Raw genomic sequence first — 25,041 nt, 5'->3', positions numbered from 1 at the left:
TATAAATATTAAATTTTCTAGTAGTTACATTTAAGAAGTAAAAAGAAACAAGTGAAATTATTTTAATATATTTTATTTAATCTAATGCATCCAAAATATTTCAACCTTAATATAAAAACATTATTGAAATATTTTATGTTTTTCATATTGTCTTTGAAATTCAGTATATAGATATATATATTTTTTTAATTTTTGGCTGCACTGGGTCTTCGTTGCTGCGCGCAGGCTCTTCTCTAGCTGCAGCGAGCAGGGGCTACTCTTCAGTGCGCGGGCTAATCATCGCGATAGCTTCTCTTGTTGCAGAGCACGGGCTCTAGGCGCGTGGCCTTCAGTAGTTGTAGCACACGGACTCAGTAGTTGTGGCTCGCGGGCTCTAGAGTGCAGGCTCAGTAGTTGTGGCGCACGGGCTTAGTTGCTCCGTGGCATGTGGGATCCTCCCGGACCAGGGCTCGAACCCGTGTCCTCTGCATTGGCAGGCAGATTCTTAACCACTGCGCCACCAGGGAAGCCCAAGGTTCAGTATATTTTACACTTACAGCATATCTCAATTCAGTCACACTTCAAGTGCTTAATTGCCACATGTGGTTAGTGACTACAGTGTCTGACAGTGTAACTAAAATTCTGCCCAGACTGAGTGTACTTGGTGAGGCACTATTATATATTTCCTCTAGGTTTCTGTACCCCAAATCAAGGCCCTGAGAACAATTTTGAAGAAGAAAGGGAAGGCCTGTGAGGTTTCAGCCAAAGAGTAAAATCACTCCCTTCAGATGCTAGACCTAGACAACTAACCCAAAACTGATCTCAAACTTGCTGATAAGACAGCTTTTAGCAATCACAAATCCACAAGTGCATCACAGTCAGACACATTTGACTCCTGGTGTCTCCAGATTGTCCTCTGGCCAGCAAGACACCCGCTAAGAAAACTTGATAATTAACTAATGTAACAGCATCTTCAGAAGGCAGCCTGGAGGGGCCTTGGTGAAAAGTCATCTAGTCCTGCCATTCTGGTTCTGGTTGGGACTGGGAACCACTTGCCATTTGGGACTGAAAGGGGCTAAAAATATTTGGCGTAGCATCAGACACCTTGTGTTAGAGTCTAGCATCAACAAGAATCACATGGGAGAAAAATATTGAGAAAATTCTATCTGTTAATTAAAACATTTCCACAAACCAGGAAAAGACCACCTTTTAAGTTTCGCTTAGAGAAAAGAAACACGGGGTATTCCATGAAAGCAGAATTTGAAATCCATAGGTAAGAGTTCAGTCACCTCATACTGAGACCAGAAAAGGGAAGTGTTTGGACCAAGGTCATTCAAAAAATCCGTAGAGGTTGTGATGAGCCCCTGCATCCTTTCCATTACAACCCCACTGTCTCTACTAACTGAAAAATATTTTAATTGGAGACACTGCCATCTCCAAGGTTCTCCTACATTACCCTTCAGGATGACCCGCTCTGGGAAGGATGGGTCAGTGCTCCCCGACTTCTGACTTAGGGGACCAGCCACCCTGAATAGGATTGTAGCGCCGCGATCCCCCACCTTCTGGAATCCTGGACGGAGGAGGCTACTAGGGCGGTTCTCTCGCCAACTCCACACCTTCCGGAGCCTGGCCTGGCCCAGCCCAGCCCCTCCTTTGTTTCCCAGTTCCTGGCGGCAGGCTGGGCTTAGGCGGTCAGCCCCCCAGTGGGAGGAAAGCGGGGAGCCCCAAACGGAGGCCACACCCAAGAAAGCAACTCACAGACTGTTAGCAACTTCGCGGGGAGTGGGGTCCGGGATGCGAGTGGGCCGCAGGTCAGTACCCAATGTGCCAGAGAGGACCTCTCGACCCTCTGACTGGGGGTGGGCTTCCCGGGAAGCGATGGCTCGGCCAGTCCCATACCTGTCCCCACGCCTCGCACCAGCCCCGCCGGCGCCGGCCGGGACGGGCCGCCTCTCAGCAATTCCTGGGGCTTATTAGGCTCACTCTGGGTCCGGCAACGAACTGCTCCGGCCTCGCAGGGGTCGCTCGGGCCCCGCCCCCCCGCTGACAGCCCGGGCTTGCTGGGGGGGGTGTGTGTGTGGGGGTCTCCCTGGGCGGGAGGACCTGCTAGTGCACTGGCGGCCCACAGCCCCGCAGCCTCGGTGCCGCGGAAAGATGGCCTATCACCTCAAAGCTCCGCCGGACCTACGCTGCGCCCCCGAGAGGCCGCCTTTGCTTCTGGGGCACCGCGCAGCCTCCCGGCCTTCGCACCGGGAACCGTTTCCGGGGCGAATGCTTTTCGTAGCTGACCCGGTGCGGCCCGTGACGCGAGGGCCCAGACGGAAGTGCGGGCTGAGGAGCCGGAGCCCGAGCCGGAGCCCGACCGAGAGCAGGTCTCGGGGGCTCCGGCTGTGGGGACTGCTGGGCCTGGCAGCGATGGCGACCCTGTGGGCCGGCCTCCTTCGTCTCGGCTCCATGCTCAGCCTGTCCTGCCTGGCGCTCTCGGTGCTGCTGCTAGTGCAGCTGTCGGACGCCGCCAAGGTGAGTCCCGCCCAGCGCTCGCCCCAGACCGGAGCTCCTCCCCTGACTCCGGCCTTTTCCACCTGCGTCCCACCCAAGTCCTCTCCCAGCCCTGACAGCCCGACCCCTAGCTTCACAGCCCTGGCCGACTACCACCCGGAACCCTCCCGACGGCCAGGGAGCAGTCCAGCCCTCCCGCTCCAGCTGTCCTAGGGTCCCCGCCCGCACCCCTCCCACCCACGGAGCTGACACCCCGCCCCAGCCCCACCCGGCCCTGACGGCGCCCGGAGTCGGGACAGCATCTCCGCCTCCTTGAATTTCCCTTCCCAGCCCCGACAGCACCCACCGCCCCCAAACTTGACAGCCTTTCCAACTCTAAGAGCCTTTAACTAACTTTGTATGCTTGAGCTCTGACAGTCCACCGCCGCCCTCCATCGGCTTCACAGACCACTGCCCCAATTCCCCAGGCCAAAATGATAGGAAGCCCGCATCTCACAGCTGTCTTCCCTCTTAGGAACTAACTCCTCTCAACTCACCCCTGAACAGATTCCCTTCCCACTGTGGGAACTTGCTTCTCCTGGCAGCCTTCCTTCTCATTACGACCTACAGGAGTCTCTGTCACCCACCTCATATCCTCACCTGACTCCCTCCAGGACCTCCTGGTCCCTTTCTTACCTTCTCTCTTCTTGATAATTTAGTGGGTAAGGGAGGATCCAAACTACAGGAGGGGTGAGGTTGTGGCCTTCTCCCCTGCTCCATTTCTTGGCCCTTCTGGTCCCCCTCATGCTGCTATCTAGTCCCCTTCGTGCCCATACCCTCCAGACCTGTCCTTGATGAGCTAGCTCATTACTAGAGAAAACAGATGGCCTGCACATTAATGTGGATGGGAAAACAGAATGACATTTTTCTTTTTTAAACTGGAGCTTTACTCTATAATACCTTTAAATATAGGGGCTGGGAAAGATGGGTGACAAGTATACAGATCAGGGGGGTTTTGGTCGGGGGTTCTTTTTTTATTGAAGTATGTAGTTAATTTACAATGCTGTGTTAGTTTCAAGTGTACAGCAAAGTAATTCAGATTCTTTTCCGTTATAGGTTGTTACAAGATATTGAGTATAGTTCCCTGTGCTATACAATAGATCCTTGTTGTTTAGGTCAAGGGTTCTTTTTGAAATCTTCCCTACTTCCGGGACAGCAGCAAGTCTCCTGACTTTCAAAACACTGCTGGCACCCTCTCCATATCTTCTGTCATCACGCTAAGTGGTATATTGTAACCATGTACTTGTCGGTCTCCTTTACTTGGGCATGTCCTAATTATGGGCAGGAACCATGTCTCACGCTTATCTGAATCCACCTCATTGCACACAAGTTCTGGCACAGGACAAATGCTCACTAAGTAGTTGATCAGTGAGTAAATGAATTACCAACTCTGCCAGATATACCACCATATATAGGAGCTTTGGACCTGGTCCTCTGGAGACTAATGAGCTACTGCCTTCTCAGATTAGATTCCCCTTTGCTGGGGAAGCATCTCCTACTCCCTCTATTCATAAATTTAGTCACCCCTTCCTCCACTTCTTGAAACTTGCTTTATCAGTAGTTGTCCTCTCTGTCTCCCAGGGATTAGAAGCAAAGTTTCCTGGGAAGGGTAGACCAAACTGATCTCAGCTACACTCACACTACTTCCCTTACATATTGGATTGGCCAAAAAGTTCGTTTGGTTAGTGAACACGTTCAATAAAGTTGTCTGTGAAAATGAAGAATGTGTCTTTTATTTTTACTTTAAACCGAACGAACTTTTTGGCCAACCCAGTACTTCCTTTCTAATTGTAGCTGAGTGCCTCCAAAACTTCATCCCTTCTATAGGACTCTGGCCCAACCCATTTTATCCATATCAACACCTTTCTACCAAAGGGTAGAAGGATGGTGAGTAGAAGAATTGTGATTTGTTTTGTGAGTAATTTTTAGTTTGATATTTCCCCATCCTTCTGTAATCAGCATTCTTATCTGCAGGCACAGCTGTCTGTCTACCTCGTCTTTCTACTGGCAGGTAGATGGTGATAACATTAGCACAATTTGATTGTCATGTGACACAAAAATGTGATTAACAAGTCACAGATACTAGATGTTATTTCAAAATAATTTTATGTAGTATATAATCATTCATTAGCATTACCAATGGCTTTTAAAAACTTGTATATCTCAAAGTTATTTAAAATTTTAAATGAATGGTTTTAGAATACTTGGCAGGGGATGCTTAGCAAAATGTGTAAGTTGCAGTTTTTTAAAATATTGATGATAAACTGTCAACAAGTTTCTATTTTGGTTATAGAATTCTGAGGATGTCCGATGTAAATGTATCTGTCCTCCCTATAAAGATAATTCTGGGCGTATTTATAATAAGAACATATCCCAAAAAGACTGGTAAGTATTCTGGATTACTGAATTACCTGTCAAATTTCTTTCTTTGGTTGTCACTGTTAGCCCTGGATATTCATCCAATGTATTGTTTTCTCTTTAAGAAAAAGTGTTGAATTCCATTTCTGTTTGAAAAAGTGAGAGTAAGGCCCTGAGTGCATGATGTAGGCCTAAAGGAATGTAGCCAAAATCCCCAGGCAGGGAGGCTTTTACATTGGGATGGGGCCGAGTTTGTGGCACCCAAACTACCCATAGCTACCCTTCTGTGTCCCCTTAAATTTTGGTCCTCCCTCTTGCTTCTCAGTGGAAGGTAAGCAAGCCTCATTTATCTGGGTCAGAGTTTTTACAATTTGTAGGTTTTGATGATATATTGTCAGATATAGGAGACTGTTTAAAAGTGTCAAAAGGCTTAGGAAGGAATGGGAATGAGCCATGAATATCAGAGTTAACCAATTGGTGTGCTATTAATAGGTTATAGGTGTGCCAAGTCATTGATCCCTTCAGCCCTTGGCATATAATCAGGCAGGCCTGTGATGACTGGGATCCTGACTAGCTAGCCACCAGCAGCCTTCTCTATTTATCCCAGTGGACCTTACAAATAATAGCTTTTTCTACATGTGCCATAAAATGATTGGGAAGCAGTTGTTTCGTAGCAGGATAGGTGGGCTCCTTACCCTGGACTGGGACGTTTTATGGTTTGTAATGGAAGATTGCCAGGATAGGCCTAGAAGAAAAATAGCTCCAAATGTTCCGTACTTTCACATGTGCCCAATTTCACAGCTAAATAGCCCCGAAAGTTTGAAAGCAGAATTAAATTCATTCTGTTACAATATTCCAAGCAGACTTTGAATAAGAAAAGGCAGCCTTTGAGCATGTTTAGCTTTTCTGATGTCGTTGTCTGTTCTTCCCATGATGTGCATTTAGGTTCAGTCCGACATTTGGTAAGTGTATTCTTGAGAACTTCTTGTGAGCTTTTGTGTTCTACTTTAACTTGTCTCATACTACAAAGTGATTTCGCTATTCTTCTAGGTTTTATATCAGCAAGTTACTTTATATGAAAAGAAAACTCAAATAAGTTATTCCTATAAATTTTCCAAATATATTGAGCATTACAATCAGTTTATTCTATTATCGGTAATAGAATATGATGCCTGTTACTTGAGTGGCAAATGAACTCACTATTCAAGTGTTTAGCACTAATCTTTTCACTGACTTTTTGTTTTTCCAGGTTCACAGAGAACCGTGTATCATTTATCCCTGGTTATTGGTGAAAATAGGGAGCTTTGAAAATAAACAGTTGAAAACAAGGCTTGCTTTGGAATTTTTCCACCCTCTCTCCCTTGCTTCCTTCCTGCAGCTTAGCCTTTTACTAGGGATAGGTTCACAGATGTCACTGCAAGTTTTTTAACTGGCTCTAGAAGGGTAGGCAAGTTATGACTAATCAAGATGTTATGGCTTTCCGAGGCTTCCAATATCTTATCTGACCCTATATATATTTTTACCTCCTGGCCTCTCCATTTTGTCCAGTTGTTAGCTTTAATTCTTCATTGACCTACACTGTCTATCTAACTTAAGAAAAATTTGAGTTCTCTGGTTTGTGTTTGAGGTGTGATTTGAAGCTGATAATGTCCTCCTCTTGGCACTAGGGGGAGGTGTCGCCTAGTTCCTGAAGTGGTTGTGTTCTGTATCTGGGTTCTGTGTTTACAATGAGTGGCCAGCCAGAACCAACTTTCCTGCTTCCTCTCCCATCCTGCACAGCACTCAAAATCTCCTTGTTATTAAACTGTATTTGTACTTCCAAAGAAACACTCAATACTCAACACTTAGATTCCCAAGTAATTCTTAAGTATTGTTACTAAGGCTTCTGAAGCTGAAATAGAAAACTAAGCAGGAGATAAGTCTCATTTTCCTGAGGTTCAGAGAGATACAGGGGGGCTGTCCTAGGAGGCAGGAGCCCTGGATTCTGGTCCTTTTAGCTATTACTTTACTCTGTGACCTGTACAGGTGACCTCTCCGAGAGTGCTGGGCTGGATGACCTCTATGATTCTGAGCTAGATACCCTTGCAGTGGGATTTAGCTTCCTCTGCCTATTTTATGCCTGCATCCAGCTGTATACGTTCCTGGTCTTCTGTACGTTTGGAACAAATATCACACACTTGTATGGTATGAGTTGTGAGACCTTACTCTTATTTGAAATTCTGCCAGTTGAGACTTATTTTTTCATTACTACCTTTGTTAAAATTAAATTACCTGTTAAGGAAAACTGACTGAACTTTTATCATTTATGCCATTTTGGGTTTTCTTTCTTATGCCACAGCTCAGAGGGAACAGAACACAAAAAAGTACGTTCTGATAGGGCAAAGGGAAAGAATCAGCCTGGAGCATTGGATGCCCTCAAGAAGGTGGGTGGAGTGAGACAGGATGCTGTGGTAGAGTTCTTGAGGCAGCCAGACATGCCTAAGGGAGAGAGCACAAGAGGGAGGGAAACTGCCCAGCAGCCAGCAGGAGGACAGCAAAGCTTTGCCTGCCTTTGCTGAAGGTGATCAGGGTAGTGGGCTCTTAATAGCTGGGGAGAGTCAGAATTTAATTATTTCCTAGAATTGACAGATTTCTGGGATAAAGATTTTTTGGATAGGCTTGCTTTTTCATAAGCCATAAATAAGTGACCTGGAAAAGGGGGAGAAAATAAACCTCCAACCACAAAAACATTCAGCCTTTTATTATTTTTAGGTACTGTTGCCAGGTTGTGTTTTCATTTTAAAATATTTTTGTTGTCCTAATCCTACTTCTCCATGCTTTTTATTATTATTTTTTTATTATTATTATTATTTTTTTTGCGCTACGTGGGGCCTCTCACTGCTGTGGCCTCTCCCGTTGCGGAGCACAGGCTCCAGACGCACAGGCTCAGCGGCCATGGCTCACGGGCCCAGCCGCTCCGCGGCATGTGGGATCTTCCCGGACCGGGGCACGAACCCGTGTTCCCTGCATCGGCAGGCGGACTCTCAACCACTGCGCCACCAGGGAATCCCCTCCATGCTTTTTAAATAGACTTTTGCTCATTAAGAAAAGTAATTGTTTCTTACTCTGGTGTTCAGCTTTCAGAGTTTCATAATTTACCAACTGTTAGGTGTGATTAGCCATTCATATACCACACTGTGGCAGTTTAGATGATATTAGTTAATTCATAAAAGAGGTAATCTCATATTTGAATAATGCTCCAGGTCACTTTAAATCATTTAAAGCAGTTTTACTTGCTAAATGAACAAGTCTAAATATGACTTGATCTGCTAAGTAGTTTTCAGTCCCATTTGGGATTTTTCAGGTGCATTTTTAACTATAAATAGCACTTTTGAAAATAGCTGCTACATATGTGTCTTTATGGTTTCTTAGACTGTTAAAGATTACCAAATTGCTAATGTTGAGAGAGGAAATGATTTCCCTTCCCTTACTGATTATTCATTCCTTATATTCATTCTTTCATTGGGAAAGTTCAGTGATTATTCCGGATTTCAGGAAAGGTTTGATCAGTGCAACTAGAAAATCCAGCTAGGTTTAGGCAGTATTTTATCTTTGTTTTTTCAGCGATTGCCTTCATGTTGTGGACCCCATGCCTGTGCGGGGGCCTGATGTAGAAGCATACTGTCTACGCTGTGAATGCAAATATGAGGAGAGAAGTTCTGTTACGATCAAGGTAAAAAAACAATAATCCATCTTTTCTGCTTCTGGAACAGTTTTTGATGGTATCTAGACAAGAAAGAAAATTTTGGACATTTGAATTCTATTTAGTTACCTAAACTATTGCTCTTCCATCCTCTTCCCCAGCACCCTCTTACCCCCTCCTTTCTCATCCCCACCTGGCACCCTAAAAGGAGCAATGGGCCTGCTCTCCGCCTGCCTCGTTGAGATGCCTTGTGCATTAATTAGGATACCTTAGATAGATGTGATATGTGAAATGGCACCAAAAAAGCCCTGAATATAATTAGCATTTTCCAGAAAGACATTCCAGCTTCTCTGCGGGCCACGTATGCTAAAGATTAGTGAGAAAGCAGGATGATTAGACCTTCTTCTTCCTGCCCTCTCAACCCTTAGATAAAGTTATATATAGAGTGACTACTCTATCCTAGAAAACATCACTTCTGGATTTTAAGATTTCCTTTCTTTATCTTTTATAGGAAATGGAATGTAGCTCACTCTCATCACAATTTGGACCTCTAATGAGTTCAATTACTTTATTATGGTGGCTAATAGTTCTTCTCTCCAATTTTTTTATATGGAGGTCCCCATTCCTGTTGCCAAAAAAAAAAAAAGCCTCAGGGGAATCTGGGGTGGTCAGCTATACCAGTTACAAAGATTCCTGTTGTGATTGACCCTGCAGGAGAGCTCCTGCTCCAGCAGGGTACTGTCCCATAGAGAAATCATCACTGTACTTTTTTATTTTTTAACAAAATTTTTATGTATAATTTCCATACCCCAAATGTCACTCGTTATAAGTGTACAATTTTATAAATTTTAGCAAATTTAAAACCAATTTTTAAAATCCAGTTTTAGGGACTTCCCTGGTGGTCCAGTGGTTAAGACTGCGCACTTCCAATGCAGGGGGCACCGGTTCAATCCCCGGTTGGGGAACTAAGATCCTACGTGCCCCGCAGCCAAAAAATAAAAATAAATAAATACTTTGGGTATTGGCCCTGACAACTTTCTAAAAAAAAAATTAAAAAAATAAAATCCAGTTTTAGAACATTCCCATCACCCCAAAAATATCCCTCATAACCATTTATAGTTAATCCCATTCCTACCCCCAGCCCTAGACAATCACTATTCTGCTTTGTGTGTCTGCAGATCTGGACATTTCATATAAATGGAATAATAAAATATGTGGTCTTCTGTGACTGGTTTCTTTCACACAGCATAATGTTTTTGAGGTCTCTTCATGTTGTAGCATGTATCAGTACTTAATTCCTTCTTATTACTGAATAGCATTCTATTACATGAACATACCACATTTTGTTTATCCATTCAGCAGTTAGTTAATGGATATTGATTTCCAGATTTTTACTCTTATGAATAATGCTGTCATCAGTATCTGCGTACATGTCTTTGTGTGGATGTATGTTTTCCTTTCTCTCTGGTAGATTCCTAAGAGAGGTAAGTTTATATTTAATTTTTTAAGAGACTGCCAGATTGTATTCTAAAGTAGTTGTACCATTTTACATTCTCACCAGTAACATATGAGGGTTCAGTTTCTGTACATCCTCGCTAACATTTGTTATTGACTGTCTTTAACTGTAGCCATTCTAGTGGGAGGTGTCACACTGTACTGCTTGACACTGCACGAATTAAGATCTCAAGAAAATCATGTGCCTAAAATGTATTTTTGTGTATCTAAATTGATCTAAAGCAGTATGCTGTTGAAATTCATCTGAATTACATATTCTGTTAGGGATCCTAACAGAAAGTGGTCTTGACTGCAGTGCTGTTGAACCTAGGACACTGTATTCAGGTGAAAAAAGAGAACTGCTGTGCTAGCAGTGGTGCAAATGATTAGCAGTAGGTGAAGATGGAATTTGAAGACTCGTGAAAAGATCCCAAAGGCAAAATGCTTTCTTTCCTTTTTTTCTATAAATAATACTTTGGTGAAGAGTTGAGGTTATTTCTTATGTTGGAATCTGGTTTGTATAGAAATCCTATATGCTTAACAGATAGATCAGTCTTCACTATGGCTTTAGCATTGTTATACAAAATTCAGATTTCTTGGCTTGAACAGAGATATAACTTATTTTCAATTTCCTTTAGGTTACCATTATAATTTATCTCTCCATTTTGGGCCTTCTGCTTCTGTACATGGTATATCTTACTCTGGTTGAGCCCATACTGAAGAGACGCCTGTTTGGACATTCACAATTGATACAGAGCGATGATGATGTTGGGGTAAGTTCTTAGCGTGCCCTAGCTGTTCAAGGCCAGTCTCTGTCATCATCTGATATTAAGTGCATGTAAAGAGTAGTTACATAATAGATGTCCCTACCTGGAGCAGATCCTCCACCAGAGAACCTAAAGACAGTTCTAATATTAGTGTATGTCTCTTTATGAGGAAATTGCTCTGTAAAGCCATAAATATGGTGGTTAGACCAACGATCCTTGGTGAGTGTGCTGTACAAGGCTTTGCCTTTCACTACCAAGGGCACAATTTTCATTGTCTTTTCCTGTTTGCATTGTGAAAAGCATCGGAGATAGTCGTCTTCCTAGGCTCCTGCCTGAACACTTTTCCTGTCAACATCACCAAATATTTTAAAAGGCAAAGAGGCTTTAGGGAAGGGAGGCATGAAAACCATAATGTTCTTTACTTAATGAAGTACAGCTTGATAACCTGCTGATGTTTTATATTTCCTATTTTCCTCCTTCTTTAAAAAAATCTGTGATCTTTAACTCTAGAGAAAAATAAAACCATCACTCCTGATTCTCTTCCTATCTTTAAAACACATTCATATTTGTATATATAATTAATATTACTTCACTCAAAACCTTTGAGAAATTGACATAGTCTACAAATTTGTTATTCAGTATGGCTTAGAGAATTATATTGTTTGTTTTGTCATTATCCTGTTTGGGTTTGTTTCCAAATTTTCCACTATTTCATTATTACATATATAATCTTTAGAAATTACTTTTTATTTTGGATTACTTTATTGAACTATGTTTCTTAAAGCGAATAAAATTTAGTAGAGTTTCAAGAATCAATTCCAAAAGCCAAAGCCAGGATAAAGCCTTGCCAATCAGTCATAAGTCCTTTTGCCATGGGCGCTGAGCCTGCGCTTCCAGAGCCTGTGCTCCGCAACGGGAGAGGCCACAACAGTGAGAGGCCCACGCACCACAACAACAACAAAAAAAAGTCCTTTTACTCTGGAATGGCTTGTGGACCCATTGGTAAAAGATGAGAAAGGGGATCCCGAATGAATGGCTTAAGTTATAATTACAGGGCCTGCTTGTCTCATGAACATCGATATTGAATACTCAACTTAATTTGAGCAAGATTTCATTTTTGTTTCGTGAAGAACTTTCATAGAAATACCTCTGTTTGCCTCTTTTCCCCTTGCTTCCTTTAGTAATTCAACCAACACATAACAAGTAACTTTTCCATATCAGGAAGGATTAGAGTCTCAAATACTGTTCCCATGTTAATTTTCATTCACATACAACATTTCCCATTGACATTTTGGGTCAGATGATTGTTTGTTGTAGGGGGCTGTCCTGTTCACTGCATGATATCTAATAGCATCCCTGACCTCTGCCCACTAGAAGCCTCATCCCAATCATGACAGTCAAAAATGTCCACAGACGTTGCCAAATGTTCCTGGGGGTCAAAATCACCCCCAGTTGAGAACTACTAACATATGAAAACGTTATGTATCAAAGGCCACCTAAACCGTTTCATTATAGGCACAGAGACAGAAACTCTGACTTAAACTACATCCCTTATAGCATTAAATATCTGGTTCCTGATTTTAGGGATAGACAATATTAATGTAATACACAGAACATAAAAGAAATGGATGCACAAATGTGTAGATAAAAACATGTAGGAAAGGCATTTGATAGGACCATGTGCTTAGTAACCATTTTGTTCACCAGTGATTGATTCTGTGAGCATGTTGATCATATGAGAACATTGTCTTGAGAGGCCTGGCTGCCTTTTGGATATTTGTTAAATTGATTCTGGGCAGAGAGAGGTTTTCTAAACAGGTATGAATTTATGGTAACAACTCTGGTCAAAAAGAAGTTCAATTTAAATTCCTACAATTGTTGCTAATCCAAGATGATAGTTCTTCACTCTTTATGTGCCTTTAAACATGCTTCTGTTAAATTCTCAATTAAATTCTGTTTTAATTTTTTCCATTTTTGTTGGGTGTAGAGCACTTTGAATCAAGTGAGAGTTAGCACAAATAGTTAAGAAGCTCACTGCAAGTAGTCACAATATTTACTGTATTATATATCCATGACACATCATTGCTATTATCAAAGCATTACATTAAAACATGATTTGTATTTATTGTAATTTTATCAGGTATAAAAAGAGCAAACATATATAAAGGGTAAATCTCTATTTGCATTCTCCCGGCATCCATGACCGTGAGCAGCAAGTTCAATCTTGTTCTGATAGATGGAGAATAGACCAAAAGGATTACCTGGCTTGTTTAGTCCTTTAAATTTGTTCCTTAAGAAGATGTTTCTCCCCCTACCTTGAAGAGTGGATAACAGGACTATGAAATTGAGAAGCACTCTGCTGGTCAAGTACATCCTTCTTCCCAGTCTTGTTTATGTCAAAACAAACCAATGGTAATAATATTTTATCTACAAGTTCACTGAAGCACCATATTCGGATAGTGTCATTTTAATCTACCTGAATAAAAGCAGTGTGTGAAGAAGATGTGACACCAAGTCAAGTTTAAGGGAGCTAAGACTTGTGCTTGTGCTCATTTGTTAGATGACCTTGGATCGGTTTATTTCCTCATGGGAAATAAAGTAATCCAACAACATTAGCTGCCTTCCTCTTTCCTAACATTCTTTCTTACATCTTTGAAACATTTGAACTTTGTGGAATTGTTTTTATTATTTTCATTTGTAAGGTTAAAAAAAGAATGGGGTTTGCACAAGATATTACCTAAATTAAGTGAAAAGTTGAAGCAATTTTGGTAAAGAAGGCAAGGATAGATTCTTTACAGAAAACTCTTTGATGTCTTTGAAATGTCGACATTATATAAATATCTTGCTCTAAAAAGAAGACCAGGTGTTATAACACAGTTTAGTTATAGTGTTATATATATAGTTATGCAGTTATGTATAGCTTTCCATAGACACGCTGACTCCTGCCCTGGGTATATAATAGAGCTTTTGCAAACATGCAAAACAATATTGTTTCTTTCCGAGAGGCAAAGTTTAAGAGGTCTGACTTGTGACTTGTATCCTATGTTGGAACATTTAGGAGCTTTGCTAACCCAGGTTCAGGAAAAATAGATCAAGGAAAAGGCAAAAGCAGTAAATTAGTACTGAATGCCTTTTGTCATTTAGGCAGCTGTGTTTATATCATTCATAGATAGATTAGCATGGTGATTTCCTGTGTAATGACTACAAAAATCAGTGACGTTGGTTTACTTTGACCAGGATAGGTTTGTTTTCTACACAGATACCTGGGTGACCCTTCAATGGCCTCTTTCCTAATGCAGCAGCTAACATGGAAGCTACTGTGTGCTCAGCAATGAAAGATTCAAGTCTTTACCAAATAGAAACGCTGAAGTAATAATTCCTTACTGTCCTTAACACTAGAGGGTAATTGTAGCACTTGAGCTATGTCTCTGTTCATTACAGATTGGGGAAGGGGGGAAATGTAGGTGTTGAGGGCATAAGAAGAGATGGAAACCAACCAAGATAGGATCCAGTCAACTCATCTCCCAGGATGAATGTGGCCCCAAGCTGGCAAGTAACAATTCTAATATAATGGGAGTAAGGAAATTAAAAGATAGGAGTTTCCTCAGCCACAGATTAGCTATATAGTATCAAATAAAATAAGGAAAAGCCTTACTTTCTGTATCTGTAACACATAGATATTAACATGCAAAATAGATTTTCTTTCCATCACTCATCAAGAAGGGCTTCTCTTTAACATAAATGACCACTTTGTCTTGATCCCTACTTCTTAAGGGAATGTCTTTGGAAATGGTGACTCATGGGAACTTTGCACAAATACCTCCTCATCGCTTGTTTTACTTGAACCAACTATTTCTGCAATTGAGTTCATCCTGCTTCTGGCAGTTGAGTGCCTAAGAGTGCTTGGCCAAATTAGATGGTCTGTTTGAAAAGGCCAGCTGCTCCTGTCTCTGTGGCTGGATAACTGCTATTGTGTGTGTGTGTTTTACACGGACCATACCGTCTGATGTTCTCCATTCCTGGACTTTCAGGATCACCAGCCTTTTGCAAACGCCCACGATGTGCTGGCCCGCTCCCGCAGTCGAGCCAATGTGCTGAATAAGGTAGAGTATGCCCAGCAGCGTTGGAAGCTTCAAGTTCAAGAGCAGCGAAAATCCGTCTTTGACCGTCATGTTGTCCTCAGCTAATTGGGAATCGAATTCAAGGTGACTAGAAAGAAATGAGGCAGACTGGGAAAAAATTGACTTGAGTTTTCCTGGGTTTTGTTTTAATGCCCTGTTGATTTCACTAACTCTTGCTGGAAAATTCAAAACTGGAAACAAAAACATGCTTGGTATTTTCTTTTCTTGTTAATGTATTAATGGAGGCATTTTTTAAAGAACACGCCTCAAACAACCTTAGCCTTTTCCTACTTGTGACTTTTACGAATAAAAATATGTTTGCCTGTAAATTATCTTGAAGTCCTTTATCTGGAAAAAGCACTCTCTTTTTTACCACACAGTTTTAATTTGGTTTTCAAGATAATTTTCAGGGGTGGTTTTTGTGTGGTGTTTTTTGTTTTTGTTTTTGTTTTTGGCAGAGTAGGGGAGGGATGCGTGGGAAGTGTTTAACATAACTTTTCTCAAGTCACTTTACTAAACAATCTGTTGTAAATAGACTTTGCCTTTTATTTTCAAGTTTCATTTATATTTTGCAGTCTGCCAGCCTCATCAAAGCCCTGACTTACCTATTTGAATTTTGCACTGACTATATTATCTGGACATCTGGTTGGCCTGTGGCTGCACTTCATGGTAAATTGGACCTGAAATGCCTGGTGGCTCTTCACAAGATGCAGATTTTCTTCATGTACTGTGATGTCTGATGCAATGCATCCTAGAACAAACTGGCCATTCGCTAGTTTACTCTAATGAATAAACATAGTCTTGGTGTGTGGTCTTTCTCATCTTCTTCTAGTATCTTTAAAGATGAATCCTAAGGACTTGGACACTTGCAATAAAGAAATTTTCTTTTAAACCCAAGCCTCCCTGGATTGATGACATACACATATTTGTCAGCATCTCCAGTCAGGTTGAGAGGCAGCTGTTTGAACTGTAGTGTGTACAGCTTTGAACTAGCACTGGAGTTCCAGTTGCCTCCCTCTGAAAGGTATAGCAGTTATTGGATAACTGGCTTTTTTCTTCCTATGTCCTCTTTGAAATGTAACAATAAAAATAATTTTTGAAACACCTACCAGTGTATCTATGTCTCCTAACTTTTCTCTCCTCCCTCTTTTGCTGTATGATGAACTTGAAGATGCAAAGACAGTTTGTACCCTGTTGTAAGACTATTGTTTTATACCAGTCTAATCATATAAAACACTGGTAGTAAATTATCTGTGTGTGTGGGGGGGGGGGGCGTGTGTAGAGAGAGAGGGAGGGAGAGAGAATGTATGGGTACTTAGATGGGTCTCTGAAAGTATACAGATAGCATTTTGATAAACTGAGGGATTTAAAATGCATGAAGGAGTGTTTGTTCTAAGAAATTTTTGAACTAAATTACATTAATTTCATAAGGATGAGATTTCAGGAGCCGTTAATGCATTTTTTGGTTAGTGAAAAGCACTCTTTTTAAACCCCAAAATCTAACCTAAAATTATTGATTTTATTATTAGTATTAAAAGATATAAGTTCAACTACAACGAAGTGAAATTATTCCAGGTATGCAAGGCAGTTTGAACATTTGAAAATTAATGAAATCTATCACAACACACTCAAGAAGAAAAATGATATGATCTTATCAATAGATGCAGAAAGAGCATTTGACAAAATCCAACACCCATTCACAACAAAAACTCTCAGTAAACTAGGAATAGAGGAGAACAAGACAAGGATGTTCTTTCTCACCACTCCTTTTCAACATCATACTGTAAATCCTAGCTACTGCAATAAGACAAAATGAAATAAAAGGTATACAGATTGGGAAAGAAAAGTTAAAAGACTATCATTGTTTACAGATGACATGATTGTCTATGAAGAAAATCCAAAAGAGTTAAAAAAAAAACCCTGGTACTAATAAGTGATTTGACTATAGCAAGGTTGCAGGATAGAAGGTTAAGATACAAAAGTCAATTGCTACCCTACATAATAACAATGAACAAGTGAAATTAAAAACACAATTGCCATTTACATAAGTATCCCCCCAAATGAAATATGTATAAGTCTAACAAAATACGTACAAAATGTATATGAGGAAAACTACAAAACTGATGAAAGAAATCAAAGAACTAAATAAGAGAGAGATTCCATGTCCATGGATAGGAAGACAATATTATCAAGATGTCAATTCTTCTCAACTTGATCTCTATAGATTCAATTCAATCCTGAACTTCCCTGGTGGCGCAGTTGTTAAGAATCCGCCTGCCAATGCAGGGGACACGGTTTGATCCCTGGTCCGAGAAGATACCACATACCACAGAGCAACTAAGCCCGTGCGCCACGACTACTCAGCCCACACCCTAGAGCCCACGAGCCACAACTACTGAAGCCTGCGCGCCCTAGAGGCCGTGCTCTGCAACAAGAGAAGCCACTGCAATGAGAAGCCCGTGCTGTGCAACAAGGAGTAACCCCTGCTCGCTGCAACTAGAGAAAGTCTGCACGCAGCAACAAAGACCCAATGCAGAAAAAAAAAAAAAAAAAAAAACAATCCCAATCAAAATCCCATCAAGTTCTTTTGTGGATATCAACAAACTGATTCTAAGGAAGCAAAAGACTCAGAAAGTCAACACAATGTTAATGAAGAAGAACAAAATGGGAAGACTGGCACTACCTGTTTTCAAGACTTACTGTACAGCTGCAGTAATGAAGTCAATATCAGTGTGGCACTGGCAAAAGAATACAAACAGATCAATAGAACAGAATAGAAAGCCCAGAAATAGATGCACACAAATATAGTTAACTGATCTTTGACAAAGGAACAATGGGAACACGGAGAAAAGTCTTTTCAGTGAATGGTTCTGGAACAACTGGACAGTCAAGTGCAAAAAAATTAAGCTAGACACAGGCCTCACACACCCTTCAAAAAATTAATTCGAAATGGATCATAGACCTAAATGCAAAACAAAAAACTACAAAATTCCTAGAAGACCACACAGGAGAAAACCTAGATTACCTTTGGTTGCTGATGACAGATTCAATATCAAAAGCACGAATCAAGAAAGAAATCATTGGGGCTTCCCTGGTGGCGCAGTGGTTGAGAATCCGCCTGCCGATGTAGGGGACACGGGTTCGTGCCCCGGTCCGGGAAGATCCCACATGCCGCGGAGCGGCTGGGCCCGTGAGCCATGGCCACTGAGCCTGTGCGTCCAGAGCCTGTGCTCCGCAACGGGAGAGGCCACAACAGTGAGAGGCCCGCGTACCACAAAAAAAAAAAAAAAAAAAAAAGAAAGAAATCATTGATAAGCTGGACTTCATTAAAATTAAAAACTTCTGGTGAAAGACTCTGTCAAGAGAACAAGAAGACAAACCACAGACTGGGAGAAAATATTTGATAAAGTACTATTTTCCAAAATATACAAAGAACTCTTAAAACTCAACAATAAGACAAGCAACTTGATTTTAAAATAGGGCAAAGACCTGAACAAACACCTCACCAAAGAAGATATACAGATGGCAGATAAGTATTTGAAAAGATGCTCCACATATGTCCACAGGGAAATGCAAATTAAAACGAGATACCACTACACACACACCTATTAGAATGCCCCAAATCCAGAACACTGACAACACCAAATGCTGGTGTGGATGTGTAGCGACAGGAACTCTCATTCATTGCTGATGAGAATGCAAAAATGTATGGCCACTTTAGAAAAAAAGAGTTTGGTAGTTTCTTACAAAACTAAACATACACTTACTGTGTGATCCAGCAATTGCACACCTTGGTATTTAATATCTGAGTTAGTTGAAATCTTATGTCCACACGAAAACCTTGCCCATGGCGGTTTATAGCAGCTTTATTCATAACTGCCAAAACTTGGAAGCAATCAAGAAGTCCTTTACTAGGTGAACAGATAAGTAAACTGTGGTACATCCCGACAATGGAATATTTTTTAAAATTTATTTTACTGAAGTATAGTTGATTTACAATGTTGTGTTAATTTCTACTGAACAGCAAAATGATTCAGGTATGCTTTTTCATATTCTTTTCTATTATGGTTTATCACAGGATATTGAATATAGTCCCTTGTGCTATACAGTAGGACCTTGTTGTTTATCCATTCTATATATAATAGTTTGCATCTGCTAATCCCAAACTCCCAATCCATCCCTCCCTCACTCCCCTCCCCCTTGGCAACAACAAATTTGTTCTCTATGTCTGTGTGTCTGTTTGTTTCATAGATAAGTTCCTTTGTGTCATATTTTAGATTCCACAGGTAAGTGATATCATATGGTATTCAGACAATGGAATATTATTCAGTGCTAAAAAGAAATGAGCTATCAAGCCACAAAAATATGTGGAGGAAACTTAAATAAATATTACTAAGTGAAAGAAGCCAATCTGAAAAGGCTATTTACTGTACGATTCCAACTATATGACATCCTGAAAAAGGCAAAACTATGGAGTAAAAAAAAAATCAGTATATAATGTGTCATTATACATTTGTCAAATTCCATAGAATTGTACAACACCAAGAGTGAACCGTAATGTAAACTATGGGCTTTGAGTGATAATGATGTGTCAATATTGGTTTATCAATTGTAACAAATATATCATTCTGGGGCTGGCCTATTGGTAGTAGAGGAGAATGTGCATATATATGTAAGAGCAGGGGGTAAATGGGAACTATGTACTTTCTGCTCAGTTTTTTGTGCATCTAAATTTGCTCTGAAAAATAGTTTATTTAGAAGGAAAAAAATTTTAATAGATATATAATAAAATGTAGGTTCATATTGAGCTTCCTGGTTATGGCCTTAATCTCTATTTTAAACATATTGGCGAATATTTGCACATTATGAGATTATTACTTAAAGATATTTTCCATAACTAATTTTGATATAAGATTATATAACTCAGATAAATGGGGGGGCATTCTTTTTATAAAAGAATTTGTTACAAGAGTCCAATTTTGCAAGCAAAGCTTTCTATTTAGTATTGTTGTATGTTGTCATATCTACATATTAGGTAGAGAAAACAGATAAACCAGACTGAGCAGTTCTGTTTAACTGTAAGCTATTTTGCATGTTGTTACTAAATAATCACCTATAAATCAGTTTAAGTCTGACTCAGCCCAAAGTACAGCCTCTCGGCAACAAAATTCAGGTAAGAGACACTTCTCCAGAGTGGCCCATGGGGGAGAATAAAAACATGGTTTTTAAGAAAATCCCTAGGCACAGTTGATAAATGATGAATTTTTTCAGCTATCTGATTATTCCATTATCTTAAACTATCAAATATGCTTATATGTTGAAAGAGTCAGTTTTGCTGATGATTCAATCATCTGGAGGAGTGGAAAGTGTTTTTGGGTTTGGAAGTCAGGAGATTTAGGTTCTGACCTCTGCTCTGCTACTAGCTCTGCAACAATTTATGAGGAATTGGATAAGAGGATTTCTAAGGTTTCTCTAGGCCTAACATTCAGTAATTCAATTATATGTGCAGTTGTAGCTTTTTGTTTTTTCCATGCTAGATATTTGTAATGTCTCAGAAAGTTGAAGCTTTTATGCTCAGCAGAGCATCCAGAATCTCTTAGGATTTTATCATTAAGACCTCATCATTTATTTCCCAGAAGAGTTCTAAGACAGACACCTGAGATTTTCCCTAAAAGGCAGGTGCATTTGTTAGCTATGCGTGTATCTGGCTTTGGAGCCGCAGCACTTACAGCCTGTGTGGCTCTCTTTTAAAACCTTTACTCAATTTCTACAAACGTGTCCAGCTGCCACTAGGCTTCCTATCTCGATCCTCTTCGCTACTGCCTTTTTCATTCTAGCACTGTTGTTGTTAAATTTTCTCCTTTAAATAAAGGATCATTTAAATGCTGTTACATTGATGAACTTTTTGGAAATGCACAATAGAAAAGGCTTCTCAACAGTGTGTCTCCAAAGACACCAGGCTCTTTTTCCAAGAATTATGCAACGTCTTGTTAAAACCTAGAAACTATTAATTACCTGTTGCGTAATTACTCAGATTTCATCTGGGTCAAGGCTTAAGATATTGTTAAAATTATCAGTCAGGATGAACTATACCGAAAGAATTCTTGTGTGTGATTAGCTTTGATGACATCTGCTTTACTTTTTGGTACCCTGTTGTATCAGTTCTGGCTCGTTAACTATAGGCAGAAATAAGGTGCTGATGTTCTCAGAAATGTAGTAATAGGGGCTCCATACCCATTATGCTATCATTTCCCAATTTCTGCCATACACATCCTTTATCTCTTACCCTCTAGAATTCTTGGCTCGAGAATTTCCCAACTCTTTTTCTCTCAGTAACTTTTTCTTTTTGACAGAATCTTGGCTAGTTTGTAATCCAGAGATTTTCATTTTATGTTAGTTATTTTAGGCCATTGGATCAGTAATTTGGAATCTTTCATTTCCTCTGTTTTGATTTTTAATTGGACCTATGGCACTTATCTCATTCCCTCACCACCACACCTCTATTAGGAAGAGCTTTTCCTGGCATTTATTGCTTTTTCAGCCTTTTTCACCATGACATTATAACACTCCCCACCACTCACATTTCCCACCCCTCATCCGCTATCCCCCATCCCCTACTGCCCTTTCTGGTTCCAGAGTCATTTGTCTTTTCTGTAGCCATACTTGATAGGATAGGTTTTTTCACAAGAATTATAATACACTTTATTGCACTTGAATTCTGGTGCTTAGAGATTGCTCCTGTCATTACATAGTGCAGCCTGCAGAGTTTTATTTTACTCAGGTAGAGAAACAAGTGCCAGTGTTTACCTAATCTTGCCCTTAAACATTAGGGCTGGGTTTTTTGTGGAAAAAGAAAGCCACCTTTCTTTCTTTTCTGAAAGCCCCAAATTAGATTTCATGTGGCTTTTCCTTTTCCATTTTGGGTATGTTCTTCATCTCTCAACAGATGTGCTTTGGATAGATCAATATTTGATTTTCCAGTGTTAGGGAAAATATAAGCCAGGTTTTCTATAAGGTGCAGGTGAGAAAGGGATGCTGCACAAGTATTCATCTGTTAAGAAACGAAACAGGAAAAGAACTAATACCTAGTGCTTTATGTATTTTTTTTTCATTTAATCCTCACAACCACCCTGCAGAATAGTTGATATCTCAGGTGGACATAGGAATAAGCCAGAGCTCAGAAAGGTTAAGAAATTTGCCTAAGGACACACAGCTAAGAGGAGACAAAGCCAAGATTGAAACTTGAGAATGTTAATGACTGAAAGAAAAACGCTCTTTTCCTACAGCACTTCCTTGACTTCCAGTTAACTAGTTACACTGTAAAGTTCCTGTGAAATCTGTTGTGACCACATTAGTACAGTCAAAGGCAAAAAGTAATGGTAGTGTAATAAATAAGCTGGATGCAGGCCTATTCAGAAGATGGGAATGTGTTGATATGAGACGTCTTGGAGTATAATACTTTAAGTTTCATGAAAAAAAAAATCCTAAATACAGATGCACTTTACTCAATATATTTAAAGTTCTATGTAAAATATGTAAATTGACCATGTTTTAAATGTGTTAGGGGAGTTTCTCATTAGGGAATCTTACAGTGAATTTTTAAGAGCAAATGATTCCTTTCTTATTTTTATTTTCAGTTTTGCCCCCGGCATATCAGGTATCATTTAAGAAGGCTATGCCTGTGAGGTTGCATGATCACTAACTAGTTTGTAACTTCTCCACCACGTATTTGAATATTGTGGTGTTTCAGTGTTTCCCAAACGTCAGTATTTGCATACACCTTCACAATCTTCATTATATTAGTGTTCCACCTGTACTGCTATTTACTTACTATTTTTCTGTAAATCAATTTACATTTTTTACTCAAGTAGCTTTATTTTTAAAAGAGACTTTGTATCACTACTGTAAATGTGAAATCAGTGTAATTCACAATAAATAGAAATTAATAGTAAAATATTATTAGATTCTAGCTAGATACTATTCCTGTTGAAGGCTTCCATCTGAGGAGGATTAGAAAGCATTCTAGTAGTATGGAAAACACACTCTCATCAGACTAAAGATATATCCTTGTAATCATAAGGACTGAAAGGGAATAACTTTATCACAAGGCAAGTCAATGTTATTTCATGCTGTTTCTGTGTACCATCAAAAATCCTCTCCCTTACTACCCGAAGAATGTTGTAACCCCATCAAGTTTTCAGAATGAGCTCAGAAACTATTCATCAAAGCAGAAAAGTCTCTGATCTCTGTCGATATCTGTTCTCTTTTGATCTGGCCAAATTAATAAACTTGGTTCTGTTTCCAGGCTAAAGAGGAAATGATGGACAATAGAAGCTACTCCAATCTGCCAGACAAACTGCCTGTCTTCACTGATTCCACCCACTTGCCACTGACCAGGTCCTTCTATCTGGACCCCATGATCATGTTCCACCTGTACCCTGAGGGCCCGGTGTCATCTCCTTACTCTGAAGACCTTCCATTGCTGCCTTTTTCCAGTGACTCTCTGATCATGGAAGATTATGGGGAACCCTTAATGGGAAGCCTTCTCCTTCCCAATGCCTTATCCAAATTACAGAAGGTGTGAATACTCCTACAGACCAGACTTTATCCAGAAAAGGAATGAGCGGGAAAGGCAGCAGGTGAAATGTGTCAATGAAGGCTATGCCCAGCTCCGACATCATCTCCCAGAGGAGTACTTGGAGAAACGACTCAGCAAAGTGGAAACCCTCAGAGCCGCAGTCAAGTACATTAATTACCTGCAGTCCCTTCTGTACCTTGATGAGGCTGAGGCCAAGAATAACCCCAGGAAAGATTCCTCCATAATGGCGACCACCAGCCGCCACACTGACCCCATTTTCAGAATCATTTGATTCCGTGTTTCTAAACAGAAACAAATAATTTCACAAAATGTGGTCCCTTACATCATTTGATAGTCTTCCTAATGGAATTTCTGGGTGGGCAGATAATAGTTCAAATGCTGTGTTGGATATTTCTTACCTGGGTTTCAGATGTACTAAACATTATCTTATGTAGATTGAGAAAACGCTTCTTAACCTTTGGTAATTTCTTTCAAGAACTTTAGGGAAGCAGGAGTCCCAAGAATTCTCTGTATCTCTCACCTTGCCCTTCTCGCACACTTGGCCAGAGTCTCAGCTGTAAGAAACTCACAAAAGTATTGTAAAGTAAGACTAATGACTATTCAATGCCTGTACTACACTTTGCAGACGCTTCATGCTAAGCAATCACAATGAACCTCCCTGGATTTGTCAAAGTTTGGTGGGTTTTATTATTTGGGGTTGGCGAGAAATCTATACCTCACTCATAACGTGATGCGGAAGTATCTTGGGGCTAAAGCAAAAGGAGTTAACAAAACCTTGTTGTCATTTGAAATTACTTCAGAGTCATCTTTTTCCTGCATGCAGCAGACATCCTCAGGTAGCTCAGTTTGCACTTAAGAGGGCAGGCTCCGCAGTCAAACTGCCGCCATTTACATTCTGACTCTGCTGCATCCCCTGTGTTTTCTCAGTTCTTCATCCACAGAATGATAATTATAGGAAAAGCAGCTACCCCTTATGTTTATTATCAGTATTAACAGTGCTTGTGAAACATAATGAAAACATTATGTGAAAATATAATGTGAAACATTATGAGAACACATAATGTTTTCATAGCCATTATTTAAAAAATTTGTTATCCTCTTTTTTTTCTTTTTTTGCCCATGACATCAACATTCTTCAGGTTCTCCAGGCCAGAAAATGTGGGAAGGAGAGTGACGTCCCCTATCTTGGAGTCTGCCTTCAAAATGTTTCTATTTCTGTTCCTATGATGAGCTTCACCTCTTCCTTCTTCCTTAACTCCCAGGTCCCCTCTGTCACCAAGCCCAGGCAGGACTTCCAACACACTGTCACATTCACCTCCACTGTCACCTCTCTGTGAAGTCTTTCCACCAGAGCCATTACTTGTTCCTTTATTTTGAACACATATTTCCTTGCCGTTCCTATCCTGCTATCTTTACTCCTGCTATCTTTGCACACCTACCTCCGTCTTCAGTAGAATGTAAGCTGCTTGAAGATAGGGATCAGTCTTATTCATCCTATATTCC

The 25,041-nt window shown here is 40.4% G+C and overlaps 2 protein-coding genes across 4 annotated transcripts; both read left to right on the top strand.

Annotated features, from left to right (window-relative positions):
* The first annotated feature begins 2,118 nt into the window (after positions 1-2,118).
* On the top strand, positions 2,119-15,831 carry TMEM9B (TMEM9 domain family member B). 3 transcript variants are annotated; one of them, XM_007105020.4, is made up of 6 exons: positions 2,119-2,499; positions 4,811-4,902; positions 8,479-8,587; positions 10,690-10,824; positions 14,850-15,023; positions 15,515-15,831. In XM_007105020.4, exons 1-5 carry the CDS (start codon positions 2,134-2,136, stop codon positions 15,003-15,005), a joined length of 858 nt encoding a protein of 285 aa, XP_007105082.1. In that variant the 5' UTR covers positions 2,119-2,133; the 3' UTR covers positions 15,006-15,023; positions 15,515-15,831. The 3 variants fall into 3 exon arrangements, with proteins under 3 accessions (XP_007105082.1, XP_028357000.1, XP_007105084.1); XM_028501199.2 differs by lacking the exon at positions 4,811-4,902 and having other exon boundaries at positions 2,408-2,499; XM_007105022.4 differs by lacking the exons at positions 2,119-2,499; positions 4,811-4,902 and adding an exon at positions 7,238-7,298.
* A 7,372-nt stretch (positions 15,832-23,203) lies between these two features.
* Positions 23,204-23,809, top strand: ASCL3 (achaete-scute family bHLH transcription factor 3). Its single transcript, XM_007131069.3, is given in 2 exon segments — positions 23,204-23,478; positions 23,480-23,809. Coding segments are annotated over 2 exon segments (552 nt in total). The 5' UTR covers positions 23,204-23,256.
* The last annotated feature ends 1,232 nt before the right edge of the window (positions 23,810-25,041 follow it).

Source organism: Physeter macrocephalus, chromosome 16 (genome assembly GCF_002837175.3).
Source record: "Physeter macrocephalus isolate SW-GA chromosome 16, ASM283717v5, whole genome shotgun sequence".
In the NCBI taxonomy this organism is placed as follows: Eukaryota; Metazoa; Chordata; class Mammalia; order Artiodactyla; family Physeteridae; genus Physeter; species Physeter macrocephalus.
Note: the sequence above shows the minus strand (reverse complement) of the source record. Positions and strands in the feature narration are given on the sequence as shown.

What these genes read in the sequence shown, in the direction of transcription:
- TMEM9B (XM_007105020.4), top strand. Translation starts at nt 2,134, where the DNA reads ATGGCCTATCACCTCAAAGCTCCGCCGGACCTACGCTGCGCCCCCGAG. An exon ending in AACATATCCCAAAAAGACTG is followed by an intron (nt 4,903 to 8,478) that starts GTAAGTATTCTG and finishes TTGTTTTTTCAG; the next exon opens with CGATTGCCTTCATGTTGTGG. An exon ending in GAAGTTCTGTTACGATCAAG is followed by an intron (nt 8,588 to 10,689) that starts GTAAAAAAACAA and finishes AATTTCCTTTAG; the next exon opens with GTTACCATTATAATTTATCT.